This window comes from Rhamphochromis longiceps, linkage group LG4 (assembly GCF_057381845.1).
Source record: "Rhamphochromis longiceps isolate RC_006_pf linkage group LG4, R_longiceps_female_GT1.1, whole genome shotgun sequence".
Taxonomy (NCBI): Eukaryota; Metazoa; Chordata; class Actinopteri; order Cichliformes; family Cichlidae; genus Rhamphochromis; species Rhamphochromis longiceps.
This window is the reverse complement of record NC_140560.1, coordinates 34,033,174-34,060,320: the sequence shown is the minus strand read 5'-3', so window position 1 is coordinate 34,060,320 and position 27,147 is coordinate 34,033,174. Positions and strand designations below refer to the sequence as shown.

Here is a 27,147-nt window from a genome sequence, read left to right as displayed (position 1 = left end):
TATTAGCACAGAGGTTAAAGCTGTCATTTGGATGGGATTGTTGAGATTGGCAGTGATTTTCCACTCATTTTACCCTCCTCTCTTAGCAGCTGTCTGTCAGAATTAAGCCACTTTGCTTTGCTTGATAATAATTATCAATGAGACCTTTTCTATTTGCTGTGAAGATATAGCACTTGTGTAGATCATAAGCATCACTAAATGTGCACAAACAGTCATATAAAGCTAGCAGACCTTTGTATGAACCTTTCTTGGTTTCTGTAAAAGAGTTAAACTTCATTCACCAAGGTCAGGATTGTCAAATGCACGGCCTGCAAGCCAGAACTGGCACACGGCTGGGTTTAATGTGGCAGGTGTGCAGAAGAGAATAACTTTTCCTTTTTTGCAGTAAAAACGCTAAGCCCTGATCAACAGAATCAACTTTTCAGGATTTCCTTACCTGGATGATTAAGTGTGCATCAAGACTTTTTTTAACAGTAATTTCATCCAGAAAAGCACTTGTAATTTATGGATCATGACTTGTGATGATGTCATGATCCAAGTTCTATCTTTTCATCTGAGCCAGAGGTGTGAGTAATTGTCACTTTTACAGCCATCTTGCTGTCACAGACATGCAGTGCCTGCTATTCAGACACATTCATTTGATTGACAACAGCTGTCTTTTGTTTTTGTTTATTGTTGGGGGGGGGGGGGTTTGGGGGGGGGGGGGGGGATTTAATAGCAGATTGACTGAATATAGACAGTCAGATTTGTTCATTAAATCTGAACATTTTCTCCATGCAGCTATACTTCCTTATGATGAAAAACAAAGCTTGTTTCTTTGTTTGTTGTACATAGCTTACAGTACAACAGTTTCACTGGTCTTACCCACTAAAACTTTGGCTGCATGCTGCCCATGAACTAAAATCAGTTTGAATGTGCTGACCTAGACTACTTACAGTATTACAGTGCATCAGTATTTGCAGTGCAATCACTGACAAGGGGGAATGCATGCACAATTCAACTGTCTAAATAATGTTTTTGTTCCTAATTTGCTTTCTTTTTGTGTTTGTTTGTTTATTTTTACATCGTTGTAACAGTACCTTTACTTGTCCTGATGCACGCTCAGTCATCCAGCACCTTTACAGATTCTTCCAATCGTCATTTATCTTGGCCTTGGTGCAGTTCCTCATTTCATCCTCTAACTGAATAAAGTCATTTGAGGCCATGCCTTTAAGGTAGTAGTTTTCAAACTGGTGAGATTTATGTAACTAAAATTTTGTTTAACTGTTTATGGGTTCATTTGTTAATTAAGGATGGATGTGTGTCAGCCCTGCGACAGAGTGATGACCTTTCCAGGGTGTATCCCACCTCTTGCCTATAGATGGATGGATGGCTTTCATTATCTGGAACTATTTAAAGCCATGTTTAAATAATCCACTAAAATTTATTTAAAAAACAGTTTGTGCAGATACAAATTTCTAATCAGTAAGAAATCATGTATGTATATCAGAGACAGCATGCATTAATTGTAAATGTGTAAAAGAAGGACAAAGAGGTGGCGTATCATAGACCTGTCCTTTCACCACTCACCCATCCACAGCAGTGACTATTCCCCGTGTATCTGTCAGCCTGTCAGTCTCTCTGCCTGCGTCCCCCTGGGGATGCTTCTCTGCTTAAGCATCCCTCCAGGCAGGATCCAAAACTCTGACGGGGGCTCAGCTGATCCTATAAAGATGGAAAGTGAAGATGTGAAATCCTGAGAATGTAGTTTGAGAAAGGACTGGTTTTAAATAGGTGGCCTCTCAGACATGCAGCCTCACTGCCTGGGGGCATAGTTATTTGCCCAGTCTTTATCCAACAATTCCCATCCTCTGTCCTCACTGCAGGCAACAAGCTGCTCAGAGACACAGCTATGTGAGCTTCATACAAACGATAAGTGAGCACTGACACACTCAGTATTACACGGGAGAACAGAGTGCATCCTGGCATGAAAAATCTGCAGGGACTTCAGCCTTTCTTTCTGAGATAGCGCGTGGTCAGCCAAACCCAGGGGCATGTTGGCGCAGCCTGATCCCAGTGAAGGCTCACTGCATGCTGGGAGGTCACTCTGAAGGTCGCTGCACTTTTCAGCGCACTGCTAAACATGGATGTTAGCACAGGGGATGCAGAGGACCGGAGTGGCAGCTGACCTTCGAAGCCATGCAAATGAGTTGGAGCTTCTCGTCTTGGAACTACACAGCATCCCTTTCATTGCTTTCAGGATTTCACAGAAGCTCTCATACCTGAGGCACTCGTTCTGCAGAGACAAGAAGGGCTCAAATATTAAAGGCTTATAAAGGGTCTGCTTACATTTGCTAATGCTTATTGTGCTGTTGACTATACACTGAAAGGATTAGTTTGCTTGTTTAAGGGTTCATAAGGTGTTGCTTCATTACTATATATAAAATAACATGTTTATAAGCATTTATTTTTGGATTAATAAAAGCACATCTAATATTAGATATCTAACCAATTGCCTTTGGGGCTGAATGCTTGTTTATAACCCAGTCATTCCTTTCTGGGTTTCATGTCTTGAATTTCACAGCTTGAGTACCCAATCAGTCGTGAATTTTCATGTTCATAATAAGCTTGTCAACACTAATTGTTTATTTATTCAGTTGTTAATTTTGTAGCAATTAAATTTCACATTTAGATTCAAATACTGATGGACATTTAAATTAATAAATACAATCTGTAAAGGCTTAGCAGCAGCTTTAGGAATCAAAGCCGTCGGCTGTTGTTCTGGACTAAGATGGACAAAATTCTCAGTTACATTTTGTTGCTAACCAATGTGCGTATCAGCTGATTAGTGAAATAAAGTCAAAATCGGCTTCCTTTTCCTCTCTAAGTTTGTCTGCAACTGAGCCTCTCTGAGGTTTCCTCAACTTTGGTGTCACCTTGAGATCCCGCACCGTTAAACAGCCCCACTGTCAACAATCAATAAATTTGGTTGGCCCTCTGTCCCTCTTTTGTCCCTGCAAATGAAGCTGATGGATGAAAAAGAGCCCCCGTGCCCTCACGCAGGTAATGTGCTGTGAATGGCCAGGTCAATACTTTTGGGGTTAACGGGAGAGGTGGTGAGGGAGGCAGAGAGTGAGGGGGAGGCATTTAGGAAGAGTGGTGCGTTTAGAGTGGGACACAGGAGCGGGGTCAACTCTCAGGACAACTTAATATTTAATCATCCCCCCTCACTGGTTACTCAAAACCCCACAATCCCCTGTGGATGAGCAAGGAGACAAGCGGGAGAGAGGGGGGAGGGCGAGATGACACTTTATCTCTCAAACTGCCTTGTGCTTTGACTGAGTGCAAATTAAGTGAGAGAGAGAAAGAAATGGGGGGGAAGACAAAGAAAAAATGAGATGTGGGACGTTTGCTGTGTGACAAAGTTGGCGAGATGACTGTGTGCAGCAGACAGAGACAGACACATGAAAGAAAAATGGAAGGTGGCGAATAACGGCATTAAAGTCTTCTTCATCATACAGATTGGAGCTCAGTGGCCGGGCAAGGTTAAATATAACGATAAGTACATCGTGATGTTGAATGATGGCATGATGGATGTGGGTGGGGCAGGGAGCAGAGACATTACAATGTCAGGTCAGAAACAGTTTCATAAAGGTGCTACTGATCCGTGAATCTCTTCAGCTCAGTCATTTTCATCCTATTATCCAAAACCAGGTGCTCCAGGTCTTTTGTTTTGATCAGCTAGGATGAATTTAAAGGAAATGTCAGAAACATGAATGCTCTCTAGGTCCTTTATAGATCAAGCACTAAGGTTTCACATATTAAATCGTTTCTATCCATGTTGCTCATAGCAGAGAAATTTTAACAAATACCACCTCATTGAAGCTCTCCGTAGATTTTTCCACTTAATTGTTCTCATTTCAATGCCCAAAAGAGTTCTTCCTGTAATTTCTGGCACCCATGTGACACCACAAATGGAAAGTAACTTTAATGGCGGGATGTTTAGTTTCAGAATCATTTGCTTGTCTTTGGTATGCTGGATGATTAACTTGAATTTTTAACTAAAATTTAAGGGTCTGATTTTATGTTTTGCCTGTACCCTACCAGAGGGTAGAATCAGGAGATGCTGGAGTGATTATATCTCTCAGCTGTCTTAGGAACACCTCGGTGTCCCCTCAGAAGTCTCTGTGTTTGCTTAGACTGCTTCCCGCGAAATCTGGAGCAGCAGGAAATAGATGGATGGAATATATCGGATTTTTTATTTTTTGTAATTGAATTCATCAGCATTGATTTTACAATATAAAAGGTAAAAAAAATAAAGTCAAACAGTTTTTTGTTTCCATGCAGTATCTCATAATTTCTTTTTTTAAGTACATTACAAGTTGTTTAAATAGTAACATCCTAAATAAAAAGTATGGCAGCGCATTCTTACATCATTTAAAAATATACAAGTGAATCCATAAATCCTAAAGTAAAGAGCATTTGTGTGACAGTGTGGGCCTTGCATTCATTGTCCCAGATGGCCATTCAGACAAACATTATTTAAACAAATCCAGTCTGCATTTTTTGAACAGAATTTTCTGTGTAAAATGTAAAAGCAGCAGTTTTTTTATTGTAATTTATTTGATAACTGTCGTCTCATCCATGTACAGCGCAGAACAGAATGAACATCGTACTTTATTTAATTTTTTTCAGGCTGTTGGCAGTTTTGGAGATAAAAAAATAATAATTGTTTGTCAGCTCTGGGATCATTATAATTAATTCTATATATATGTTTGGATCTATTAACAAACCCACCAAATGTCATATACTCATTAAAATTTAAAATATCAAATAATGCATGAAAGTGTGAATCCTCTAGGGATGAGGAGCGGTTTCGCTTTGTTTTTGTTTTGGCCTCGTAATGCCCGGAACAGAAAGGTCATGGGGTCACCAAAAATCATTAGCATTCATCCTCTGGGGGAGCACAAATCACCATACTGAATTTCAGGTCAGTGTGGTCACTAGATGTTGAAATATCTGCTCTGGACCAGCAGTGTTGGATGACACTGCTGTCCGTTACACCACTTTACATAACATCCAAAAATACAGTCATAGGCTGTTATCCAAATAGGTGCTATTTTCATACAATGGTACCTTTCACACCAAAGCTGAATGTTCAGTCTATGAAACCTGTGAACAATGTGCCTCCTCCTGTGCGCTGTCAGTGGGATGTGGATCTATAATGTAAGTATTTTTATTATTTTCTCACCTGCTCCCTACCTGCTTTTTGCCACTTTAACAGCCTTTTTATGTGAAAACCTGATGAAGACATATCCTTAAATTTTGTTGCTGATTATTTTTCGTATTAGCTAATTGTCACGCAATCATTACTTGTTGTTAGTTTGTGGTTAGGTCCTCGTTACCTGGCTATACCCTTTCCACACTTTATATGCTGAAAATCTTAGTTGCCAATGTCAGAGAAAGGATGCATGTCCTATCCAAACCTCTGTGTGCTCACTTCACTTTCTGCACCACTGCTTATGCAGTGTAGCCCACTCCGGCACTGCTGCTGCCAACCATGCACTGAGCTCAGCGTGAGTTTCAGTTGGTTTAGAGATACAGGAGGGAATTAGACCAAAACCCTTTGTCATGGTCTCAACAGACTATCAGCACCATGTTATCTTTCTTGTGTTTGTCCATATCTCAGCTTTATGCTAAACAAGACCTCAATTCTTGATTTTTGGCTGATGTAACCAATGCGTCCTCAAGCTTAGCTTTGCCATTACCACCTTGGTGTTTTGAAAGGGAAAAGGGTGGATATGAGTGAGAAGCTAAGAGACAGTGTACTGTTTTAATCCAGCAACTTGTCAATAGTTGTTCCATCTTTAAACTTTATCATGCTTTTTGGCCTTAGTTGGGCCCATTATTCACAAAATCAACATTATGTTGTGTTGACTATAACTTGAGACTAACAGTTGAAACTGTGACCTTATCAGGAAATTGTCTGCTAAAGTCATAGATTAAGTTAACCAGTGATTGTTTTTCCCCTTAGATTTCAAACAGACATTTTTTCTGCACTCACAGGAGTCGCCCTCTGCTGGCTATTAGAAATAATGCAGCTTTAAGGCACTTCCTCACTGGCCTTCACTTTTCAGTCTGAGGAGTTATGGCCTATATCAGTTTATTCAGCCAATTAAATTACTAAGAGACTAATCACAGCATGGTTACAATTTGACAAGAACTTCTGTTTTGCCCTTAGTGAATTTCCAAGTTGTTGAGCTTCTATAAGAGCTATTCAAACTGGAGCTCTGTATTATTGTGGATGATATGAGATATATGTTTTTAAATACATGCCTTTTTACTTACCAACAGACTTACTGTATTTCAGTTTTGTCACAAGTGTCATATCAAAACTTTGTGGGTTTTTGTCATCTTTGCCTATAAAACTTTAGAAGAATTCATGACTGAATTTATCAATGTTTTCAGGTCTGAATGTCAGAAAACACCCTAGGGCATTATCACAAAGATAGACATAGCTATTATATTATCACCTATTAGTTTTAGACACTCGCATCTCTTTTTCCTTTCAGAGTTAGATATAATTATATTGGGATAAGAGGGTGAAGGGATAACTTATCAGCCAAGAGTAGAAAGATTGCTGCACACATAGAGTGTAGGTTGCAATGCACAGACACAGATACCTGCTAATTAGTGCAAAGTGACATACAAATAATGTACTGGAATTGCCTTCATCAAAACAAAGGTACATCCTTTTTGAATGCCAGAGCTGCAGTTTTTGACACATTGATGCTGCCTTCATTTATCAGCTGTAGAGTTTGCTGCTTGGATTAAATTGATGAAGATAGTCTTGAGTGAGATCAAGAAATCAAGCAGCCAACTCTTTTCTAATTGTTATTCATTTTTTATTATGACGGCATACACTTTGCAGAGCCTCAGCAGTCACCTATCTTGCTGTAGTTACCAGTGAGAGCCCAGTGGAGGGTGAACGCCCTGCCAGCTGTGGCCACCACTGGCATTGCAGCTGTTAGCTGATGCCAACCAGCCCACCTGAGGGCACAAGGTAGCTTTCCCACTGAGCCAGCAATCAGCCAAGAAGTCTCACGGTGCTCAGCGGGAAGGAGACAAACGGATCCAGGATAGAGATCAAGTGAGGAGGGAAGTGATGAATGGCGGCGGGTAGGCAGGCAGAAGGGCCGCTGGGACCTCCAGCTGGTCCCCATGGAGGTGCAAGCGGCCAAGCTCCACACAGAGCCACCCAGCCCCGTGTCAGCACTTTGGGGAGAAGCTGAGAAAAGTGCTGAGGCGGCAGCAACGTGGGGAGATGAGGTGAAGTGGTGAAAATTTAACCACCCTGATGAAAGTCTAAGTGTGCATGTTAAACAGGCGAGAGGGGGAGGGATGGGGGAAATTGAAGTGTGAGAGGCAAAAGTATGGCAGGAGGTGACTGTTAGAGAGAAACTGTGTGCTTCTCAAACTCTAATTTTACCTGACACCCCAGGGTGCAGTGCAGCTCTTTTATGACCCTGGTTTGACCTCAAAAGTAACTTCTTATCCCGTTTCCATTTTTTTTCCTCATGATAATTAGCTGCAAGGACACTGTTTTGTTTCAAAGACAGAGGCTGTATCCCTCTGCACTGCGGCCTGGCTCATATACATGCCAGAGTCTCGTAGCGCTTTTGTGGACCGCCTTTCACATGAAGCAACCGGTTTGCTCTGTGGTGTGTGGAGAAGTGTGCAAAGGAAGAGAGAGGTAGAGTCAAGCAGTGTGATTACATAAGGTTGGGTAACAGGCTCACTGTGGGGATACACACTCACTAGACAGTGTTGATGGAGTCTTTCACAGGCCTGCTGGGGTGTTGATTAGGATGTGCTCACAAACAAGGACCAGATGCTGAAATGGATCTTAATATGCTTTTCTGTCTTTGTTTGTCGCTCCCTCTGATTTATGCTCATCCCTGCCATTTCCCCCACTTTCTTTTTTGCCCTTTTGGCTGTCCTCCCTCTGTGTGTACACCAAATCACATCCCATTCTCCATTGGCCTCCCTCTCCCCAATTTTTTCCCTCTCCCGTCTTCCACTGATTTCCAGGTGCGGTGCGAGCCTCCAGCATCTTCCCCATCCTCAGCGTCATCCTGCTCTTCATGGGAGGCCTGTGTATAGCTGCCAGTGAGTTCTACAAGTCACGCCACAACATCATCCTCAGCGCAGGGATCTTCTTTGTGTCTGCAGGTCAGTCAAACACCCGCAAAATGAAACAAAAGCTTGAGAATTTGTCAAACCATCTGCACTAATTTTGAACTGGCTGCAGACAATCATTCGCACTCACAGTCAAGCAGGCCAATTTAGAATCAGTTAACTTAGCATGCATGCCTTTGATATGTATGTTTAGTTAACTTGGAGAAACCAATGCAAACACAGAAAGGTGGTACATAAGAACCCAGGGGTTTCTTTGAGGCAATAGTGCTAACTAATGCACTGCTCTTTTTCTATGTTATGTTCTGTCATAAAGTATTCACACTGGACAACATATATTTAAGTACTGTGTTTGATATGGCAGTATCAGCCCAATGTATCAGTCAACCCTCTGTATTTATAACCCCATTTTTGAATTCATCATTCATCTGTTTCATGAAAAACATGGCATCTTTTCACCCCAAAGCAAATAAATAACATCAGAATGCACTGACATGTAGATGAAATGTACATTTAGTTTGGGTACAAGCATATGTGCTCTAATTACAAAGCAGACAAGTACAACGCACGTAAAATTGCTTTTACTGAGCAACAAATTCACTATTTTGATACAATACAAGAAATCAATCAAACATATTGTCTTTGCTTTTGCAAACTGATGGTCACTTTACCTTAAATGCCACATAACAGTTGAAACCAGCAGGTATTATTCATAATCTGTTACGATTATCTGCTTAAAGAAGGGATAAACATTAAACTGTTGGAAGCTGGAGGTTAGACTACATCTACACTGTAAACCAAATGTTCAAAGTAATTAAATACATTAAGAAAATGTCAACTTAATTTTTTAAAAACAGTCCTACTAACTCAAATAGCTTATGTTCATCTAAAATTTTCTTACATTTGAATTAGTTCATAATTTATTGTTTTGGATCAACTTCAACTATTTTGGCTATTAAGTGCTCGCTACTTTTACTAATTTATTTAAATTATATGGCCGACATCTTTGGAAGGTTTTGATTCCTGGTGTCAGTTTGAACCCCAAATATAAAAGATATTTGTTTTTAGTCTGCTATAGCAGCTGGGTTGATTCAGATTCTGGGAAAAGACAATGAGTGAACAGGGACCGAGAATTAAAGTGTCCTTGTCTTTTATTAGTTGCTCACAGGTTCTTTCACTAACATTATCCACAAAGTTTAACAAATTGTTTTTGTTTGGGGTTTTGTTTTGTTTTGTTTTTTGGGGGTTTTTTTTGCTCTTTTTTTGTCGCTTTTATTTTTTTTTTGGAACATTTCATAAACATTTTAAACATTTAAAAAACAATTGAAAATTATTCATTTAGTGCAGTGCAGTTATTAGGCCATTATAAAAATCTGCATCAACTGCAAGCTTTAAAAACAATAACCTGACCTTTTTATCTAGGTTTGTTTTGTACTAATAAAGACTCCACTAATGCTGTAATTTCCTGTCAAATATGGAGGTCCGCCCATGTGTCTGCAGTAGTTTGATTTTAAAATGTGAGTGGGTGGGACTGAAGACTCATTGAACCACCAATGTTTGTATCACAGTAAGTATTCTACTTTTCTTTAGATCTCACTTTTTTCCAACCCATTTTAGTGAAATGTCAGCAAAGCAATTCTCATTCAGTGACACCGTTAGCTAACAGTTAATAAGCTAACAGCTAATAAGATGAGTTCACCGTGGTAGCTGAGACAGACTGCTACATTTTTACTATAGACAATGTGTTATTCTGAGGTATTTGATTTTTTTTGTCCTTTTTTGATACAATGCTCTCTGTCCTATATAAACATTATGATGAAGTCTTTCAAACTTAAGGGGACGGAATTAATGAAAATTTCAGAACTGGAGAAAAAGTGACATAAGCTGGTAAAAGCAAAGAGAAGTTAACCTTTCGTGATATGACCATGTAGAGCAGGGGTGTCCAACTCCAGGCCTCAAGGGCCGGTGTCCTGCAGGTTTTAGACGTGTCCAGCTGATTTAAATGGCTAAATGAGCTCCTCAACATGTCTTGAAGTTCTCCAGAGGCCTGGTAATGAACCAGGTGTGTTGACACAGGGTGATATCTAAAACCTGCAGGACACCGGCCCTTGAGGCCTGGACTTGGACACCCCTGATGTAGAGAGATGGATAAACTTTTTAGGGGGGGGATATGTTACTTCAGCCTTTTGAAAGTCAGAATTCTCGTTTCAGTGTCTTTCAACAACATCTAATATTACCAGAATCCAAATGTGTTAGCTACTTCACTCAATTTGATGAGAGGCATAGGTTCTTGTTCTCACCATAGCAAAGGTCATAACTTGCACTTTTTTTCCGATGTAGGTGTACTCAAAGCACCAACCTTCAAAGGGGTTCAAACAGAACATGCCCAACACGTTCCACGCCAAACCTAATGGCCATCTGATTCAGTCAATTACTTTTTTCAAATAGAAGTATCCTAATACAGGTAAGACAGCAAAAGTTTTGGCTGAAATGTAAAATGTTAATAATGAAAAGAGATTTGAAATGAACCTCAAACTGAGACTTTGAATTCTATTCTTGAATTCACTTTGCTTTAATTTTTAGCTTTCCTCTTTCTTTTCTCCAGCCTTACAGCTCAACCTTCAACATCATCTGTCCACTATATCCAATATTCCTCCTCTGCACACGCCCAGACCATCTCAGCTTTTCCTCTTTATTTGTCACTGGGGTTCAGTGGACTCAGAACAGATTACAGTCTAGAACACAGATCATCTGTTTTTACCTACCCACGTGTAGTTTGTTCTCAAAACAACTACAAAATGCAGAGTTGTAGCTAAAATAATACATGGCTTTTGAACATAACTCCGACACAACAAAGGTTCCTGGATGGTGCTTAAAGACTTAACGTATTATAAAGATTTGCAGAATCTCCTGCGTCACAACAAGTATAAACCACTTTTCTGATGAAGATGATTATGATGATTAACTGGAGAGGTGATCTGTCATACAATAGTCCTGTGAATTAGAGAATTAGTTTGTGATCACATTCTCTGATTCATTCAGGACGAATCAAATGAGCCATATCTGAGATGATGCCACGGCCCTCGTTATAGTAATCTTTGCCAAAAACCCACTTCATTACCAGACTGTGAAAGTCCTTCAGAGTGACTTTGTGGAGGTCTCCCAAGAACTGCTGATGAACTTCTTAGTCATGTTTGGAGTGATCTGTGCACTACACCTACTACTACAACTATTACCAAGGGACTGAACAACACTGTATTCCTTGAGAGTACTCTGTAATCTGGTAAACTGTTCCCCAAAAGTGTGCATCACCGTCTCAGAGCACAGTATTGTTTTTGTTGTTTTATTTTATTATTTTTGTTGCAATAACTGAACTTCAAGACATTTCTGATGGTCATTATTTTGAATATGAATGTTAACAAAGCAGGTTGTAAAATAACAGAACCAGGACGGTTGTACATAAGCATTTAAAAATGTAGCATTTCATCAGTTTACAGTGTAATTAGTCACATCTGCTATTTGAAAAAGACATATGTCTTTAGCATTTGATATTTTTGAATATTAACAGTGCAGTGTGTCATCAGTGGAGGCCAAGAAAATACTGTTGAACTGAAGAAATGTGCTTTTAAATTTTGAAGTACACAATTGGTTTTTGTACAGTTTGTGTGACATGTTTTTGAGTTTTCAGTGTCCAGATCTTTGAGTTTTGTGTAATTAAAAAAGATCACAAAAGTGAACAACAAATGTGACTGTGTTTCACTCATTCCTTTTAGGTAATGTCAACTTGTTCTCATGGCAGATATGAATGAAAACTTTAAGTTCTAGTTACTAAATATTTTTCAATGTAATTATTAAACATTTTACTTTTATTTTAGTGAAAAGAGTAAATGTGAAATGTACACAATATAGTAGAGTTCTGATAAACTGAAACATTTAAGTTCATCAACAAGTTCTGCTAAATTCTTTGGGTTTACAGTGTACTTCAAAATGAGATCAAGTGAATATGTTCCCATAGAGTGTAAATGAGGGAAGCTGCTTGCTTGGCTCTGTGTAAAGGTAACAAAATCTCAGATGCACCCTAATTTTTACTGCACAGACACGATGTTGGTGTTTTTCCTCTCAGTATTTGCTATAAAGTACTTTTTTAAAACTTAATGTTCTACACCATGAATTCAAAAGGCCATGCTGAAAACTCTCGGGCTGCTGGTCACGTCTGTCACTGCAGCTACAAGTCACTTCTTCTCTTCCCTTCCTTTCATTTCTCTTGGTCCTGTTGCTAGGCTAAAAACCACCCGTTGGGACTCATCTCTAAAAATATGGTGTCCCTGACACACTTTCCCTACAATCCATCTTCCCAGAAATACCATGTCAACCATTTCTGTGTGTGTGACTAAACTAAAAAGGCAAAGTAAGATATATAGATGGAGACGTAAATATATATAAAGAGATCATATATTTGGATATATGTTCAGACACAGAATATATGCTTTATTTCAATCTAGACAAGACATAAATGTCCTTTTTTGCCACAGAAAGGGCAAAGATTAAGACTGTAACATCAGCCGTGTTGGATGAGGAGTTGGACAGGATTAGCAGACTGTGTACAGTGCCTGAATCAGCACTCTAAACATATTTGGTGTGAGTGTGAATGGTAAGTTACCAGGATTAAAGGCTTGAGTTCATCTTGACTGATACTTTGTGTCTTGTTTTCTCTTTGTCTTTTTTCCTCTATCTTTTTTTCCCAATAAATCGACAATTCTTCCCTTATTTTGTGCCCATCTTACATCTCCCAACACGTCAGGCCTGAGCAACATCATCGGGATCATTGTGTACATATCAGCCAACGCAGGAGACCCTTCAAAAAGTGACTCGAAGAAGAACAGCTACTCTTACGGCTGGTCTTTCTACTTCGGTGCCCTCTCCTTCATCATGGCTGAGATGGTGGGCGTCTTGGCCGTGCACATGTTCATCGACCGCCATCGACAGCTGCGAATAGGGGCGCGCGCGGCCGACTACCTCCAAGGCTCGGCCATAACACGGATCCCCAGCTACCGCTACCGCTACAGACGCCGCTCGCGCTCCTCCTCCCGCTCCACAGACCCGTCACATTCTCGCGACACCTCGCCGATGGGCCTCAAGGGCTTCAGCGCGCTGCCATCCACGGAGATCTCCATGTACACGCTTCCCCGGGACACCCTCAAATCCTCCGGCACACCAACCGCCACCTACAACTCTGAGAGGGACCACAACTTCCTGCAAGTCCACAACTGCATCCAGAAGGACTTGAAAGACTCGAGCCACACCAACACAGCGAACCGCCGCACCACGCCTGTATGAGAGAGTCGACACAGGCCAGGCCAGCACGGCGGAGACCAGGAGACACGGAAACCCCTGTGGGTGGAGAACGCCCCAGGAGAAGATGGATTTCCATGTTTATAGACATTTGTTCTTTTTGTTCAGCTGCATGACTTTTCCATTACCATTGTTGAGAGAGTTTCAACAAGTCTGCTGTGTTCCTGGATTGAATGGCAGAGGACTGAGAGTGGGACAGGATGTCCCAAGGAAGTGAGCTCTGTCAGGTATTTTTGAGCAGGATTTGTTTGTGAGGTTCGGGGCGCTGACAGGGAGGGTGGGAGGGGTGGGCATTTATGAGACAAAGAATTGGTTTCATCATTTCATTGCCCTTATGTTTGACAGTATTGCCCCACAAGTTTGGTTGGAGCAACAGGTCAAGCTCCCCCCTCAGCCAGCCTGCCACCTCTTTTATTTACTGACTGATTTGTTCATTTTTTTTGCATTAAAACTGTGAATTGTTACAGCTTGGGATTCAGTAAGAATTACCCCAATCTGTAATCTCTAACAAAGGTACTATGTATACATATATATATGTATTACTTTTATAAATAAATTATTACGTTAATAATCAAGAGATACAGACTTTACCGAAGCAAAAAAAGAGAAAAAAAACACACACATACACAAAAAAAATCGAGTTAACTAAACCAAGTGCTGTTGTTAATATGAGAAAAGACTCTTTTAGTATGCTTTCATTCGAAGGTCGAGAACAAGAGATGGTCCTTCAGGTAGCAGCAGTACAGCAGCCACCACAGGCAGACGCAGACAGTAGAATAATATCTTTTAATAGAACCTTCTCGTCTTTTTCTTGGTCCCTGTTCACTTTCTTTTTTTATATGGGGGGGTCGTAACGCGAGAGTCGAAACCCCTTAACAGAAAGAGCCAACAAAAGGGGGTTAAAGGTCACACAAAGCGAAGACTCCAAACACGACTTCTGCTAAATAAGAAAGGAAGGAGCAGAGGGCAAGGAAAAGAAGAGGACGCCAAACACAAAAATAAAAACAAGTTAAATATGAAATAGTACAAGAGAAGCTAAGTGACTCACAATTTCAGAAATTAAATGCATGCTATAAAATTACAGCAAATCTGCTCTTGAGAAACTTAAGTTTTAAAGGTTAATAATTATAAAGGGGGGGGGAAAAGCCAAGGCGCTAAAGTATTAATGTTTTCATGTGTATTTTTCTTATGTTTCTTATTTATTTATTTATTTAGTTCATTACTGCTTTTGTGAGACGAACCAAACAATCTACATGGAACAAAACTGCTTTTTTAAATGGTTTGGTCGATTTCTTTATAAATATATAAATATATGTATGTATGTATGTATTTTATTTTTAAAACTCACACAGCCTTAGTCATTTCTTTGTTTCGTTTGATTTTTAATGTGTTGTTCAAATTGAAGGTGCCAAAACCGAATGATCCTATACTTGGATGCATCAAGTCCTGATGAATAAAATACGAACCCTAGGGGGAACAAATCATCACGTTTCACTGCGTGTCTCTACAACACCTTCTTGTTTGTCGCACTTGTCTGTCTGTCACATTTTGATATCTGAAATGTTGGTCCTTATTAGAGAAGAAAAGAAATACAAACAGAATCAGGCTTGAAAGGAAAGTATTTGTCAAACAGAGCTGTGGTTTTTAGCATTTATAATGTTTTGACTTCATTGTGAATGTGACTTTTTAGCCTTTTATCTAAAATAGATAAGTTCAGGAAAACACATGTCTCGAAGTGCTTGATAACATGACCTAGACCCCATGATATTACAGAGAAAACAATAACAATTCCCAACAAGCAGAGCTTGGCAACTGTGAGGAGTAAGAACTCACTTTTAACAGGAAGCGACCACCTGCAGAAGCAGGAGAAGCAGAGATGTATGACATGCCATGTGATTAACAATGGCATGTAAGCTATGCCTTCTGCTTCCCATAATGAATAAAAGGGAAGCAGAGAAGAAATGCTAAGTGCATCATGCAAAGTTTCCTCAGCAGCTCGAGCCTATAGCAGCATAACTAAAGGCTGATTCAGGGTTCTAAGCATAATCTTAAAAGTAGATGACCTACCGCTGTTCTAGCTGGTGCACCATGGCAGGAGCCTGGTAACTAAAGGCCCCACCTCCCACTAGAAACTCTACGAACTACAAGTCTGCAGTCTTTTTGGGGAGAAAGATCTTGGACCTGGATTTACAGGAAGCCAATATTTAAGAAAAGAGACATATAATCACTCTGTGGTTGCTCACTGTGACGTTATGATTCAGAGATTTTTAGGGCAGCATATGATAATTCAGTATTTAGAATAGTTTAACTAATTTATTTGTGTTGTCTGGCTTCGTAGAGAACTACAAGTGCACATTTAATGTATGCAGTGGTTTCTGTTTTCTGTTGTTTGTTTGTTTTTTCAATAATATCAGCTAAAGTTTTAATATATATAACGAGAGAGGAATCAGTCCTTGTGCAGAACCCTGGTGAACTCTGACTCTGACTAACTTTTAAGGACTTTTGAAGAGTCCTGATTTATTGGAAGAAACTGGAATGTATCAGATAAACAGGATTTAAACCAACATTATTTATTACTGTGGTGGACTGAAGTCTCTGTAATAAAATGTCAAATAAGGGAGGACAAGCGCTGAGGTGAGTAACATCCACATAATTATTGTCTCATATTTTTTTTATTTTCAGGTTTACTTATTTAAGAGTTTGGCAAATCCAGTATTTCACAAGGAAAGATGAAAACTACAATAGATGCAGATGCTATAATTACAAAACAAGATTAGGTGAAATGTGAAAAATATTGTGAAATTATGGGGAATAATGTAGGCTACTCCTTTTCAACACGCAAGGCTGTAAAAGGAAGGCCTTTGTAATAAAGGGTTGAAATCCGTTTTTTATACCAATCAGCATTTACAAGATCTCACATCTGCCTATAGCCAAAGACACAAACAGGTCCAGGATCAGAAATCCTGTCAAACTTGTGGTCTGAAGCTTGAGCTGTCAGAGAGAGATTATATTTTTCTGCATTTTGGAAGGTACACTGAACAAACTATAAACTGTTTCTGTTTACTGTTAGCCATCAAATACACTGATGATGAAATTCAGAAAAAATGATTAAGTCCACTTTAAGCACACACTGCTTACAACAAAAGTCACTCGGATTAAATAGGTAACTGGATAATTTCTGGAGTGATTAATATGCTTAGGATGGCAACAGGATATTTAACACTTCTCAATCATGACTCCTTTCTACCATACGCTAATCTCAGGTTTCTTCAGCTGATCGGGTCTTCAGCAACGTTATGTGGCGAAAAAATTAGGTCACCTGACCACCTAGATATACTGAATGACCAGGCTTTTCCATCAATTGATTTGTTTTCTTCCCTGATGGCACAGACATATTCTAAGATGGCAATGCCAGGATTCATCAGGCTCAAATTGGGACCGTGTGGTTCAGGGAGCATGGGGCATCATTTTTCACACAAGGATCGGCCACCACAGAGTGTAGACCTTAAGTCCAATGAGAATATTGAAAATCTAGCATCAATACAAGATTTTGGTAAATAAATAAATAATGCAACATTGGACAGAAATAAATGTTTTAACTCAGTATACAGACATTTTTTCCATCTTTTCTTTACAGAACCATTTTGGTGTTAACCTTATATAGTATATGGAATAAAGAAATGCCAGGAGTTTGATAGAGGGCTATTTTTCAGACACTGAATATCTATACAAAATATTTGCTATTTGGCATCTTCCTTCTAAAAAATATTGGCATCAGCCTTCATACACCCATAAAAATAAAAGCTGAGCTGTCAGACATAAAACCATGTGTGCTCTGCTAAAATCAGGGCCTCAGCCTGCTGTTGTAAAATTGTGATAACACGCTGTAATCGACCACTGGGAGCTGCAATCCAAAAAATATCACCATTGCCCATCAAATGTCTGACTTTACCTCGTTTAAAGCATGGCAATATCTCTGTTTAACAAAAAGCAGCTCAAACCATAAATTTACAAAACAGGCTGTCTGGGAGTTTTATCTCTTGTGCTTTACAAACACAGCTCTTTTACACAGTAGTGAGCACATTTGTTCCTTTCTTTCTAAAAAGCCTCAGAGAAGCCTGCATGTTCGATGCAAACAGCAGTGGCATCTTTCTGCATCGAGGCATCCCCAAGAAAGAAACACGGGTTTGCAATAACACAGTTCTACCAGAGGTTTGCCTGCAAAAAGAACATCCAAAACCTTTCTACACCACCAGCCTAAAAGCATTGCTTTCAGAGCCTAAAACACTGCTGCAAGCGTGTGAAGTGCTAACTGTACGCTGTTGAAGCAGGTGTACAAAGCAAATCTATTTGTGAGACAAAAGGCAGATTGTTCTTCAGCATGTGTTTCTTGTGCAGAGACAAGTCAAACCACTGAAATACATATAAATCAAAGGATTTGCAGACTTCTCTGTGAAATTATGCTCTTAGATATCCTCTAAGCTCTGGACACTTTCAGATTCATCAAATAAGAGGGCAGAGAAAAGTTTCTCTTTAAAAATGTGCTGAGATCCTAATAAGCCATTATCTGAGTTCATGGACACGAGCTGCTCCCCATAAATTTGAGGGGAAAATGTGTCAACGTAGCAGTCCAAATGAATAGGGCTTCTTTATGTATAGCTTCCTTTATTCAGAATTCATAAGCAGAAGCCATTTTACAAGCCTGGATTACATTAAAGAGAAAGTATGTGTGTGTGTGTGTGTGTGTGTGTGTGTGTGTGTGTGTGTGTGTGTGTGTGTGTGTGTGTGTGTGTGTGTGTGTGTGTGTGTGTGTGCGCGCGCGCGCGCGTCCTGTGGAGGCGCCTTAGAGGTACAGCTTCCTCACAAAGCAGCACCTGGCCTCGGTGCAGCTGTCTGAATGTCACATTTTTAATATGTTTTAGGAATGAATAAGTTTTTTTTCTTTTTTTACTTTCCCCTCTCAGCTTTGCCCGAGTATATCATCTTCATTTTGTCATGCTGTCTTCTCTGACTTCTCTCTCATAACTTTTTCCAAATCAGTGTCTTGGCTTGTCACGCTATGCAGTGATTTGGACCTGCCAGACAGTAGGCAGACACAGGGCCATAAATGTCCGTGAAACAATACATCAACTGTGGTATCGCAGATTGGAAGGGCAAGGACAAGTTCAGCCCTTATTTCTAATTTGGAGAGAGTTTAAGTTGTCACCTTTTAAATCATTGTTATTCAGGAAAGGTGTCCTCAGGCTTCGCTCTTGGTTTCAGTCTTATTTTACACAAATGCTGGCAGTGCCTGCTAGTTCTAATACATAAATTGTGGTTGGAAACCAAAGACTGTTAACACTCATTGGCCACGGTAAACTTCTTCAGCTACTTGTTAAAGCAAATAATAATCAATCACAAGTGAGCAAGATAACAGGATGATGTTCATGGCATGGTTAGTAGACACGCTGGAGGAGTTTTGTCAGAGAAAAATGGTCCGACTGCTTTAAACTGACAGGAACTCAAATAACCACTTGTTACAACTAAAGTATGCAGAAGAGCATTTCTGAATGCATAAAACGGTCTTGAAGCAGCAGAAGACTACGCCAAGTGGAAAAGTCCACATTCACCAGATCTCAGTCCAACAGAGCACCGTCAGGATGTGGTGCAACAGGAGATTCACATCCTCTGTAGCTCACAGATCTGTAGCAGCTGTGTGATGCTATCATGTCAACATGGACAACAGTGCCCTTGCCCATAGAAAACCCATATAGAAGCAAGAATTCCCAGAGTCCATGTAGGATAAATATAACTTTGCCCCATCCACATAGCTCCACAGTTCAGCTACACGCTGTGGGCCCACAGAGGCAATTTTATTCATATAGCGCCAAATCTCAACAACAACAACCCAGCCTCAAGGCGCTGTATATTGTAAGGTTAAGACCATACAATGATACAAAGAAAATCTCAACAATCATATGACTCCTTATGTGCAAGTGCTTTGGTGACAGTGGAAAGGAAAAACTCACTTTTAACAGGAAGAAACCTCCAGTAGAACCAGGCTCAATTCTGGATTTTACAGGGCCAACGAAAAGAAATGAATATAGGAGAAATCTGCTCTCTGTTTCTAGTCCCTGTAAGTACTCTTGCTGCAGCATTTTGGATTAACTGAAGGTTTTTTTGGACATATTGAGTAGTTCTATATATTTAATAAATACGCATTGGAGGACATATCCTGATCAAAAATGACTTCAAGATTCCTCACAGTGTTACTAGAGGCCAGTGTAAAGAGGAAACATCTGGCTAGACCCTGCATTTCTAAGATTTTTAGGACCAAGTACAATAACCTCAGTTTTATCTGAATTTAGAAGCAGAACATTAGATGTCATTCAGGTCTTTATGTCTTTAAAGCATTCCTGCAGTTTAACTAATTGGTGTGTGTTATCTGGCTCCATGGATAGATAGAGTTGGGTGTCATCTGCATAGCAGTGGAAATGTAAGCTATGCCTTCTAATTATAGTGCCTAAGGGAAGCATGTATAATGTAAACAGAATTGGTCCTAGCACTGAACCCTGTGGAACTCCATAATTAACCTTTGTGTTTGAAGAGGACTCTCCATTTACATGAACAAACTGGAGTCTGTTACATAGATATGATTCAAACCACTGCAGCGCAATACCTTTAATACCTACCGCATACTCTAAATGCTGTAATAAAATGTGTTTTTAGTATCGAATGCTACAGTATCTAAAGTTGTACGCAGTGAAGAAGTAAAGATCTTAACAAGATATTCACATCTGCAGGAGTAGCAGTTCTGCTCTGTGTTGGAGGTGAAGATGATAACAGCGGGTGAATTATATTGTTAAACTTAATTACATCACTTTCAGAAAGACGTCTACTGTGATGAAATCCATTTCAATGCTGTGTAATCCATTATTGTAAATTTAAATTTTATTAGGAAATGATCAGACGAAAGAGGGTTTTCAGCAAATACTGTTAAATGTTCAGTTTCTATGCTATTGGTCAGAACAAGCTGTAGACTGTGATTAAAGTGGTGGGCGGGTTCTTTTACATTTTGAAAGAAGCCACTTGAGTCTAATAATTATTTTATTTAAAAAAAAACAATCCTGAGATTCAGGCAGAAGCTCTGAGTAAGACCCAGGTGGACAATAGAACAGCAACAAATGAAACTTTTTGGGGGGGGGGGAGTTTTCTGGCTAGGGTGGTCAAAGCTAAGCATTGGGCTTTCAAATGAATTAAAACTCTGTCTGGGTCTTTAGTTGATTAACAAGCTAAACAAGTCACTGCTGGTACAACTGGGGAGGGAACCAGAGAAAAGAGTCTGACATTGTTTTGGTAAAGTTACACAACGACTCAGTATTAATTTTAGTGACCTCCAATTGACGTAACCAGCTGTCATTACTGCCAAAGTGAATTATAATTTTATGGAATTTATGTTTACCCTTAGCCAGCAGTTTTAAATTTCCCTCAGTGTCTCCTGTTCTGGCCCCTGGAAGACAGTTGACTATTAGAGGAAGAGCAGTTTTCCATTTGCTGAATGACAACTGTAAAGTAGAACAAGTGGGAAGACTTTCAATGTTTACATATTTGTTAAAACATCCTCCTCTTTTCTTCAGTTTCATACAGAGAGTAACTAGATGAGTACACAGTTTTGTTTTCTTTGTATAGCAGGAGTTGTGCAGAGGGCCTGTATTGAGCGCTCTTGCACCAAAACTAATGACAGCTTCACCCTGCAGATGCACTAAATCATCACTAAAGTTTGTCCATGCTTTAACAATTAAGACAGAGAGTACAGTCTGAGTCTAAGAAAGCAAATAAATAATCCTGAAAGTCAATGAAAAGTCCTCAGATTTGACATCCAGGTAAACTGGAGTGCAAATTAGTCGACATCGCCAGGCTCCCCTGCATTTAACCCCCTGCTCTCCTTCATTTTCCCCTAAGCTTCCTCTTCTCCCCTCCCTCTCTTTCTTTTGTTCCTGCTGTGGCGATCAAAGTGTCTCTGCAGAGCTGCACGATCAAAGACGTGGAGGGAGGGACTCCGGAGGAGGTGAAGAGGCCTCACCCTGCCTGGGTTGGCAATATTAACATGGAACACACTGGTTTTGTCTTTTTGCCAGAGCTTGGCTCTATGTCTCTGGCACGTTGCAAGGTTACCTAACCATCAAACCCACTGGTGACCTTTGTGTGACTTTACTGGACAATATTCTGGAACTGAGGAGCAAGCTCCCACTGGAGCTGTTCCTCCCAAGATGCCACCAATGTTATAACTGCTGAGAAGCTCACAGTAGAAGTCCCACATTTACTCTCTGAGAATTAAATGTGTGTGCAGATATCCATGCGTGGGAATGTTTGTATTTTTTCCCCATTTCATGCAAACAGTGGATCTGCATGAGCAAGCATGTGTGCGGGTACATGTGTGTGTTGTTTGTGCTGACCATGGAGGAGTTGCTGACAGCGCTTACCTCGGGTTATTTTTGGGTCATGTAGAGTTGAATAGCAATGGAGAGCTTTAAGCAACCAGCTGAAAAGAAAAAAAAATCAGTGGAGCAAACATAGTCTGAAATGACACATTCACATCACCCCCACTGCTGATACGTACAAGCAGCAAGAAGCTTCATCATATGGACCAAAGAGCAGTCTAGGCCGTGTCACTGCTGTTTCACCAACCATCTAATGTTTTTAAATCCAACTCTGAATAGAGGACTTTTTTTTTTTAAAGAGGGGGATATAAAGAGGAAGAACCTAAGTAGGCTACAGCACACAAAGTGCTCTGGGACGCGTGAAGAAAATGCAGTGTTGTGCTCTGCCCTCTGGTGGTACAATGGGAGAAGGGTGCAGAGATGCTGCCTGCTCCATCAGCTCAGGGAACGCCGTGTCCATGAACGGGCCTGGAATACTGATGCCACAGTGCAGGGGTGCAGGAGCTGCAGTCTGGCAGGCCCCAGAGAAGCACTCAGATTCATTGTCCTCTACAGAGACACAGACAAAAGAAGACCACTGACTTGTCTGTGAGGCCTTATAGTCCTAATCAATGCTGAACGCGATATGGTTGAAGAGTTTTAAGCCTCAAAAAAGCCAAAAATGTCTACATCATTTGATGCCTCGGAGGAAGAAGAGAAAATGCTCTCTGCTTGTTTATGCCTTTTTTCCACACTTTGAATTTAAGCTGAAGGACGCCCCAAAAATACTGTAAAATAAACTTCATAACAGTAAAATAAAAGTCCCAACAGCTGTGATGAAGCTCACAGTTAAACTGTAACACTGTAGCAGCACACTTGTCTGACGTCTGCATACCAGTTCAACTGACTGGAGGAATAAATACTGGAAAAGTAAAGACATCACCTCATATTGTCTAATATCCTATAACCTTACAAAATAGAGGTCCCTCAACATTGTATGTTAAGGTAGGAGAAAGATGCTAAGATACATTCGGCCACGTGAAGGAGGGAATGATGCTGAAAAAAATACTTTAAGGTTTTTCATAACTCAAATAATAAAGTAACTGAACATTGTTACTGATGAACAATGTGTGGGGATGTCTTTGATTTCATTGGGATTGTCCTGTGGTTTCTTCTAGCTGGTTGGATGGGGTTCTGAAGATGATCAATAATCAGTTACAGGTTTATTTTGATTTTAGTCATATTTATTTGGAGCATGAACTGACTGAATTTAAAAAAAAACAAAAAAACAAGACAGCCACTTATAGCCTTCAACTAAGAAGGCTTCAGATACATAAAAACACTCTAGTTAATACTAGTTAATTACTAGTTAATCTGTGAAATGGAGCAACTAACCTTCTCCCTGAAACTTGAGACTGCAAGGTTTGGAACGCACTGGGAAAAATGGACATTCTACCAGACTGTGAAATAAATAATTTGAAAGTTTTGCCTGTTTGTTGTGTCAACCAGTACCTTCTTATGCTCTAAACAACAAGCACAAATGAACTGCGGACCTTTTTGCATAATGATGTGATCCATTTCTTAACTGTTTTTCTTTTTTGGTTTCTGATGGCAGATGAATTTTGTAGTGTGACTCATGTCCTGCCTGTTGCTGTGTGATGGTTCAGATGTTCATAACACAATGAAGTGTAAAATGTGTTTGAGAGTATCAGGATAATCGCATACTGACGATAATACAGAATGATTTATCGATACTGTGTCAAAATTGAACTTATAATATTGGAAATAACTGCTTTATCACAACTGTGCTACATCCATGCATGTGCATTTTAATGTAACCACACAAGAAATGGAAAAGATGAGGTCCTGACTGATTCTGTGTCTGTGTCAGAAATAATTAGGAGTTGGGGTTTAGGGTTCTTAGTGAATATACAGTATATCTGGGCTTTGGAGTTCAGGATGTCCTCCTGCATCCGACAGCTTGGTCCTCACCCTTTATCTCCACACACTGTGACATTACTGCTGTTTGTCACATGCCAAATACATTTTCTAACCTTCATGTTGGAAATTTAGCCAGGAGAGGAGCCACAAAAACACATCCTTAGGCCCTGTGAAAGCTACACAGCCAAGGAACATGCTGCTACAAAATACTCTTTTTTTTAAATTTGTGTTGTATTTTTGATTGGAGGTTAAAAATGATTGGAAAAGGCTCTCCATAACTTTATAATGGAGAGATAAAAAACATAAAAGTATAAAAGCAAAAACTGGAAATTTTAAATGTTTGGTCATTTTGGTGATAATTCTTTAGAAGTTTAAACATTAATAGTCAGAAGTAGAGTTTGGTAGAGAGAATTTGTTTTGTAAAAGTGCTTCGTGGCTTTATTTAGATTTGATCATTACTGATGAAACAGTCTACATGGCGTCCATCAGGTTAGCTTACACACATTACAAAATCCTGATCACTGAAGAGAGACGCATCGCCTTTTCCTTGAAGAGCCCTGCTACCTTTCATCTGTATGCAGATACAGAAAAACAAATGCAGAAAGCCCTGATTAAGATGATTAAGATTTTCCAAAGTTGGCAAAAAAAATTTGTGTAGGAGCTGAAAGTAAGAAAAGGACGAACGTAACAGGTTTTAAAGGCTTTCACGAGATTAATAAATACAAAAAACTGTTGATCATGTATCTGTTGAAAAAGGGTCTTAGAGGGATAAAGCAGTGTGAGAGTCACTGTTGGACCAGTTGTTGCCTGTGGCCTCCTCCGTGTGTAATAATGGTCCAGAGCGTGTGGTCGTCCCCTCCGACAGTCTGTCCTCCTGTCAGACGCCACGCCACGGCGCCACCCAGCCACTTCCCCGACGCTGCAGGACGGCGTGCCTCTGACTCTCTGCCAGCCGGACGTTGACGATGCCAGCAGGCACACCAACACACAGTTGCACACACCTACTTATATGTGCAAGCAACTGCGCACACTCTCACACACTCACATAAATCAAATGCTTGGCCCTCCTCTCCACTGTCCCAGCATGCACCCTGGTTACCTGGCTGCTGTCCCACTAAGAACAGCTGCTACCACAAGACTGGACTGGAGGTTCCACTGCATGGTAGCTCACACACACATGCATACACACAAAGAATCACATAAAAGAGCCACAAACAGTACTGGCTTCATTCATCCCCAGCTCTGATGCAAGCTCATTTCAGGTGATGGAAGACTAAACCAGAAGGTAATAACTTTTTATGGGAAGATAATCAACAAAAACTGCCACAACAAACAGACATAAGCACAAAAAGATGATTATAAAGATACAAAAAACCAACAACAACAACAACAAAAAAAAAGCAAAAACAACAAACAGAGGAAAAAGAGACAGAAATTGATACAAAATAACCAGATTTGTTATGATAATAATGTATGCAGAATTAATGTAAAAGACACAAAATACACACAATTGCTAAAACATTGATACAGAGTGTCCACATAGGCAATAAAATGACAATGAAATAACATAAAATTACTGAGACACAAACAGGCACAGATGTATAATTACCATTAAAGGATGCAAAGCAATCAAAGACCGCACAGATAGAAAATAAACCCAGCTTGATGCAAAATGACTAAGAAGAGATACAAAAATTACCACAAAACACAAACAGTTATAACAAATAGGCAAAAATCACCACAGAGATGCAAAACAGAGGCCAACTGATTCCAATAGTGAGTAAAAAGTGAAACAGAATAACAATATGATAGAACGTGGAAACAAAATGAGAAAGTGGTGCAAAGTAACCAAAAACTGATCCCAAATTATAAGGAAAATATATCTTTTTTTGCAAAGGACCTAATCATAACCATAAAATTTTGCAAGACGACTGAGACATAAAGTAAGAGAGAAGAAGAACAAGCACAAACTAACAAACACGGCCCAAAAGCAACGTCCATAATGTGACCTGACCACAAACAACTGCAAGTACGACAAATATGTGTTTATTTCTTTCAGTCTGGTGTGTTGCTCGTCTGTAGGAGGGTCGAGGCCTTTTCCATGCCACAGTGCAGCCGTGTCTGCTTTCTTAAATCCTTTCCTACCTGCTTTCTTCATCCTCAGCTCTAAAGAGAGCTCATTTGAGATGATGTAGGACTGGACTAATAGAGTGAAATGGTGCAGGGAGGGCTTTATGAAAAGTGCACAGAGATGCTGTTTGAGCAGATGCACGGGGTCATAAAGTTAGTGCCTGCTGGGACACCTGGACTCATCTGAATGGGATACAGGGAGCAATTAACGGCATTATAATTCTTGCCCTTTCAGCGTCACATTTAGCGGGGAGGCTGTGGGGGGGTGGGGTTACGTAAAGCCGAGCTCTGCCACTGCTTTGATCTGCAGCGCTGCTTGTGCTGCAGCAGGGCAGAGGTCAGAGCCCCTGGAGGTGATTATGTAAGAGCAGGCCCATCTCCATGACTGTCCTCTGGCCACAGTGACACGGGGCTTCAGCATGCTTCCTCCTCCTGCTGCTTCTACATGTACATCAGAAACACTTCACCACAAGTGTCCTTTGGAGGATGTGGAACTGCTTTGGTAGAGAAAATGTCAAATTCTTGAAATGCGGCTGAACAGAGAACGATCGTACGTCAACTCTTTGGGCTTTCAGGTTAATAGGACGTGGGAGGGACCTTGAAAGTCTTCACAGTAGATCCACATTTTTGCTAAAAGTGCTTAATATTATGCAGGGATGTCTCAGAGAGGCGTTTTGGGGGCATCTAAATGGCCTGTAGAACCCTCTCAGGGTCTTCCTCATTACCAGCGGAAGAGGTTAATTTCAGTTTTTTAGCAGTGATGAGTCGGACTGGATGATGCTGGGGCTTAATTACCGTACAGCAACTGCTCGAGTTCTGATGTCAGCTGAATGCAAGCATTACAGCTCAAGGACACATATAGCCTGTTAAAACATGCCATGTTAGCGAAACTCTGTCTTTCCGTCCATCAGTTCTGCATAGGTGGCTGCTCTCATCACAGCTGACGCTGACCTTTTCAGCTGCAGAGACGGGACGCACTTAACAAGCTCAGTGGGCACATGAAACTGTACGTAACTCACTGTATGTGTATTCACTCATTCCCTGAAGTGTAATGACGTACACTCTGTTCATTTTCATTCTGCTTTATGAGATTTTTTGCACTTTCAGGCTTCTTCACCTTGAAGTTAAGAGGTTTTTTGTTTGCTTTGCT

At 40.2% G+C, this 27,147-nt stretch overlaps 1 protein-coding gene across 1 annotated transcript in view; it reads left to right on the top strand.

Annotated features, from left to right (window-relative positions):
* cacng2a (calcium channel, voltage-dependent, gamma subunit 2a) overlaps positions 1 to 13,794 on the top strand; it is an 84,750-nt gene extending 70,956 nt beyond the window's left edge. Inside the window, exons 3-4 of the mRNA XM_085405297.1 lie at positions 8,071 to 8,211; positions 12,977 to 13,794. Of these exons, the coding sequence (XP_085261423.1) occupies positions 8,071 to 8,211; positions 12,977 to 13,512 (677 nt within the window). The 3' untranslated portion in view covers positions 13,513 to 13,794. The remainder of the gene's footprint in view (positions 1 to 8,070; positions 8,212 to 12,976) is intronic.
* Positions 13,795 to 27,147: the final 13,353 nt, after the last annotated feature.